Source organism: Odontomachus brunneus, unplaced genomic scaffold (assembly GCF_010583005.1).
Source record: "Odontomachus brunneus isolate Ranch 3 - 2012 unplaced genomic scaffold, Obru_v1 Obru_scaffold_027, whole genome shotgun sequence".
Classification (NCBI taxonomy): Eukaryota; Metazoa; Arthropoda; class Insecta; order Hymenoptera; family Formicidae; genus Odontomachus; species Odontomachus brunneus.
In genome coordinates this window covers 117,451-122,871 of record NW_022639477.1, presented here as the reverse complement: position 1 = coordinate 122,871, position 5,421 = coordinate 117,451, and the positions used below count along the sequence as shown (strand labels likewise).

General features: G+C 33.6%; 1 protein-coding gene across 1 annotated transcript; it reads left to right on the top strand.

Moving 5' to 3' along the window:
* The first annotated feature begins 542 nt into the window (after positions 1–542).
* Positions 543–2,769, top strand: LOC116842742 (FGFR1 oncogene partner 2 homolog). Its single transcript, XM_032812387.1, has 5 exons — positions 543–820; positions 984–989; positions 1,593–1,727; positions 1,810–2,061; positions 2,257–2,769. The coding sequence occupies exons 3-5, from the start codon at positions 1,593–1,595 to the stop codon at positions 2,482–2,484; spliced, it is 615 nt and encodes a 204-aa protein (XP_032668278.1). The 5' UTR covers positions 543–820; positions 984–989; the 3' UTR covers positions 2,485–2,769.
* Positions 2,770–5,421: the final 2,652 nt, after the last annotated feature.

Genomic DNA, 5,421 nt, shown 5'->3' with positions numbered 1-5,421 from the left:
ATATATATATATATATATATATATATATATATATATATATATATATATATATATATATATATATATATATATATGATTTCTTTATTTTTCATAATAATATGGAAACGTCTGATGTCTGCGTTCCGAAATTCACTGCCAGTACTGAAATTCTATAGTGTACGTAACATAAACTATAGATTTTCAGTATTGGCAGTGAATTTCGGAACGCGACTATATTTTAAAAATATATATGATTAATTGTACAAAAGTAAATTAAAGAGAGCATTAAAGTAAAAAATAATTTTAAGGCTCCTGTGCTGGAATTCTGTAACTCGTTATTGGAGTTAACGACAGTTTCGTTATCGTTGTGCAACTTTTTTACGATATACAAAAGCTACGCAACGATAAAATGAAATTGTTAACAATAACAAGTTACAGAATCCCAGCACAGGGAACTTATTAGGCTGCGTTCCGAGATCCATTGCCAATACTGAAAATCTATAGTTCATGGGTCTGTTTTTTATTGCTGAACTAGTGTACACTTTCTAGTGAAACTTAAAAGGAGACAGATACAAAGATAAAATTTGGTGGAAGAAAGATAAGAGAGAACTAGTGCAACCTGTTCAGCAACAGAAAACAGACCCCATATTACATATACTATAGAATTTCGGAACAGCCTATAAGCAGAGCAGTGAATTTCGGAACGCAGCCTATAAAGAGCGCACGCAGAGAAGACACCAACACCTTTGGACACACGTCACACAGCTGACGTATCTTTACACACATACCACGTTACCTGTCAATGCTGTCGATCGAGGAATTGAATACAACACGTAAAACGGTACGTAATTGTGCAGTTAGCGTGAAGTAGTTATACACAGTGAGCACGAAGAAGATTAAACACTGTACGTTTATTCGCATAACCTCTCGACGTTGTTAACGACATTTAATCAACGAATGAGCTTCGGAATCGTGTACTGCTGAGCCCGTCATCGTTTTTCCAGTGAAAGGTGAGTTTCTCATACCAATATACATATATGCAATTAGGGGTGCGATAATTCGTTTGGTGAATGACCTGGGAGACTTCACACTCCAAACACTTCACACTTCAAACACGATTTCTCGTTACATACAAGTGTGAAAACAATAGAGCGCTAGAGAAAGGATGCGTCGAAAGTTAGATAAGACTAATATAAAAGACGGAATGTTCTGTGCCATGATCATGTGTCATCAATGATTCTTCCCAAATTGATGTATACGTTTATAGAATTGTTACATACGTCTTTACAGTTTTGTAATATTTGTGAGACTACTAGAATCATTACTCTTAAAAGAAAAAAGTAGAATATATAATATATATAAAATAAAACAAATCTTTCTGTATCTTAATATTATTAATATAATACAAATCAGAGAGATCACATAAGATATATACAGGCATGTAATATGCTAATAAATTTTTGATTCTTGTTTAATTCTAGCATTGAACTTGAATAGTTGATATTGTAATACTGACTACTATATATGAAAGTAAATCATAATACTTAAAAACAGGTATAAGATATAATAATTGTGTTGTCTTGTTAATGTGTAGAACCTATATTTGTTTATAGATGTCATTGACATTTCAACAAATTTTTATGGATGCCAAGAAATTAGTTGTTCGAATTACGGATCATGAAAATACAGCGGATACTCTGATAAGTGAGGTAGAAGCAGTTTGTGGTCAAATTGATAATATGAAACAGGTAAGCATTATTTATGTTGTGATTATACAAAATTTTTTGATTATCTTATTACACATTTATAATTGCTTTTATATTTCTGCAGTATCAAGAAGAAATAGAAATTTTAAATATGGAAGCAAAACAAAGGCCACATCTGCAATTAATCGCTGGAATCCAAAGGGAAAATAGACATTTACGAGAAATACAAGCGGAAAATAAAGAATTAAGGAGTGCATTGGAAGACCATCAAAATGCACTTGAACTTATAATGTCCAAATATCGACAGCAAACTGCCTCTTTATTACGTCTTAGTAAAACTGATTTTTCGTCGTTGCACAATTCAAAGTATGCTAATGTAAGTAAATATAATTTTGACTGCGATAATAAAAAAGGATTTACAATCTTAAGTTTAAAAAATTTGCTTTTAGTTATTAACGATTTTGCTTTTATTTTTTCAATTGAATATTATGTAAAACATCGGTATTTACAGTTATTTACAATTGTTTACTTAGATAATATATAGGCATTTATTTTTATTTTGCCATCACAGATTATAACCAGTCAAGCAGAGAAAATTAACGAAATGGCAGCTGTAATGAAAACTGCCGCCGCCTTAGATGAGGAAAATGAATTGAAAGAGAAGGAAGCATTTCAATCGTTGAAGGAAGAGAACATCGTGCTCCGTGAAATAATTAATATTGCAAATAAGTATGGTTCTATAAACAAAGAATGTCCTGTAGAAAACAAAACCGTTCAAACAGATCCGTCGATAGATTAAAGAAACTTACTAGAGTTTGCGATCCTTTTTACACAAGTTGACCAGTATTTATTTCATATACACAAGTTCATGATACACACACACCCACACACACTGATACATATTACATAAAATATTAATATTAGATAAAATTTATTGCTTATAGGTTTAAAGTATATGTGCAAGTTGTGTAGTATACATATGTGTGTATGTGTGTGTGTGTGTGTGTGTATATGTGTATATGTATATATATTACTTATTATCTATTAAATACTTATAATAAATTATATAAGCCATTTGCCACTATTTAATTTGTTATAATTTATATCATTTATAATTTATATCATTTAATATATATTGAAATTCTTGTTATGCGATTGCACGTTATTTTTATTTTATATTTATTAATTCAAGAACAAGTTGCTGCATTTTTCAAAGAAAAATTAATGGACAATTATATTAGAGAACAAAAGTTATATTCATTTCAATATCTATTTTATATTTATAATTAACATCAATCTTTAAAAAAAAAAAAACTGTATACTAATAAGTTACTAAGTGCTATTTCTAACTTTGTTCAAGTAAGGTGCTAGACGTCCCGATTTTCTCGGGACAGTCTCGATTTTTCACCCTTTGCCCCGAATTTTTTCGAGTACTATTCGGGACACCGATTTGTCATCATTTTCAATTATTGTCAAATAATTTTCGGATCTTTTAACCCCCCTCTCTCCGGCTCCCGCTTCACACATTTATGAAGTGTCTCGAATTCAGGGCTGGAAAATCAGGCCACTTTAGCTTAAGTAATTAGTATAATGATTTTAAAACAGTTGATGTAAACATAATAGTGACAATCGGGTGTATTTCTCGATTTCTAAAGTCCATTTGTCCGGCTAAGTTGTAAAATACAAATCCATTTTTTTTTTAATATAGCGAGATATTTTTCATTTATTACATAATGGTCAGAATGTTAGTGCTTTTGGTCTGCAGATGATATTCCTTTAAAATTGCTACTTGATGCTCTTTTTCCATAAAAAGATGATAGAACAGATTAAGTAATGATAACATATGAGGAAAAGCAAAATGTGTGTCAACAAAGAAAAATAAAAGATAATTTAGAATTTGGTTAGAAGAAAAATGAGTGCATTTTTGTTGTGTTTTATCTATTATTAGAAATGTATATTCAAGTCAGTGCTCAGAATTAATTGTACTTTCAGTGCAATCATCGAATGTCTACATTGTAATTATAATTACATTGTAAAGGATCTTCTCAGTTTTTGATAAAGTGGATTAATTTAATTTTTCATCATACATTTCTGTCATGAATTTTAATTGTAAACTTATCTAAACGAGTTCATAAAACGAAAAAAATTATTTTATTACTTTTTCTAATATAAGAATAAAGGATTAATTAGAGTTGAATTCTCATTTTGTCTTTTTATTTTTACATATACAGGGTGTCCGGTATTTGATTGAGCAACCGCCGTGTACGGATAGAACAGGTCAAAATAATCATAAAAGTTAAATACCATTTTGAAATTTTCTCAATATTTATTCTGTAATTAATTAAAATGTATAAACAAATGAGCTTACGAGAAGCGGTAGGACAGGCTCTGTGTGTAAAAGAAATGGCTTACCTCTAGAGGGACGTCTACATTGGAAGTAAGCAGTAAGAAGTAGGAAGTAAGAATAAGAAATTGACCAATCATAGTTGATTATTCTTCTCACATTCGGCTATGCCCAAAACCCACTCTATTGCTTCCCCCAACTTATTTCTTCCATTCCTCATTCCCTCCCGCACCTCTCCCACATATGTTCCCATGTCTCTTCCTCTCCCTCACATATCCTACACTTTCTTTTCTCCTCCTCTTCCCAGTACTGTCCCTCTTTCATCTCGTTTCCTAACCTAAATCTAATTATCCTTCTCCATCTTTCCTCCGCCCATCCCTTCTCCAAATACTTTGGTATTTCTTTCTTCATTAACCTATCATACCATTTATTATATCTTGACTCCCTTATCCTTTCCCATCTCTCCTCTTTCTGTCTCTCCCTCTCCCTCTCCTCCATCTCCTCTAATTCCCTCTCTTCCTCTCCGTCCACCCCAATTCCTCTCGGGTGTATATCAGTTGGACACGGGGCAATTGGACACAGTCCAATTACAAGTCGCTGTTCCAAGGGACCCTACAAATGTCTCTAATCACACGGTGCTGTGATTGGCTGTGTCCAAATGCACCGTGTCCAAGTGCACCGCTCCCATTCCTCTCTCCCTTCGGAATTCCTCCCTCTCTCTCTCCCATCCTTCCTTAATCCTTCCTTTCCTCCATCTTTCATTCATCTCTTCCCAGCACCTTCTCGCTATTTCCCCTCCTTCCCCTTCCCCCAGTCTTTTCTTAAACTTTTATGCCCTTCTTCCCGCTCTTGTCCTCATTTTTTCCCTCCCTAATTCTTGTCTCACCATGTATCCCGGTGTTCTCCAATCTAATCCCATCGTCCATCTTAAATATCTTTTATGCATTTTCTCCATCTCTTCTCTCTCTTTCCATCCCCACACTTCCACTCCATATCCCATCACGGTCCATACCAGTGTATCATACAGCCATATCCTTCTTTTCCAAACATTCTTTTCCCTATTTCCCATATTTCCCTCATCGCTACTACTGTTTTCTTCCTTCTATCTCTTATCTGTTCTTCCTGTCCTCCATTCCCTTGCACCATGTTGCATCCTAAATATTTAAACTTCCTTACCTCCTCTAACTTCTTTCCTTTCCAATACCATCCTATCTTCTTCCTCCTACCCCCTCCCCTCCTGAATCTCATCACTTTTGTCTTCTCCGCGTTCAGCTCCAGTCCCTTATTCTCTAAATTAGTCCCTTATTTTCCAACCTTCCTAATACACTTTTCATCTCTTGTTCCTCCTCTGCTAATAACACTACATCGTCCGCATACGCCAATGTATACACT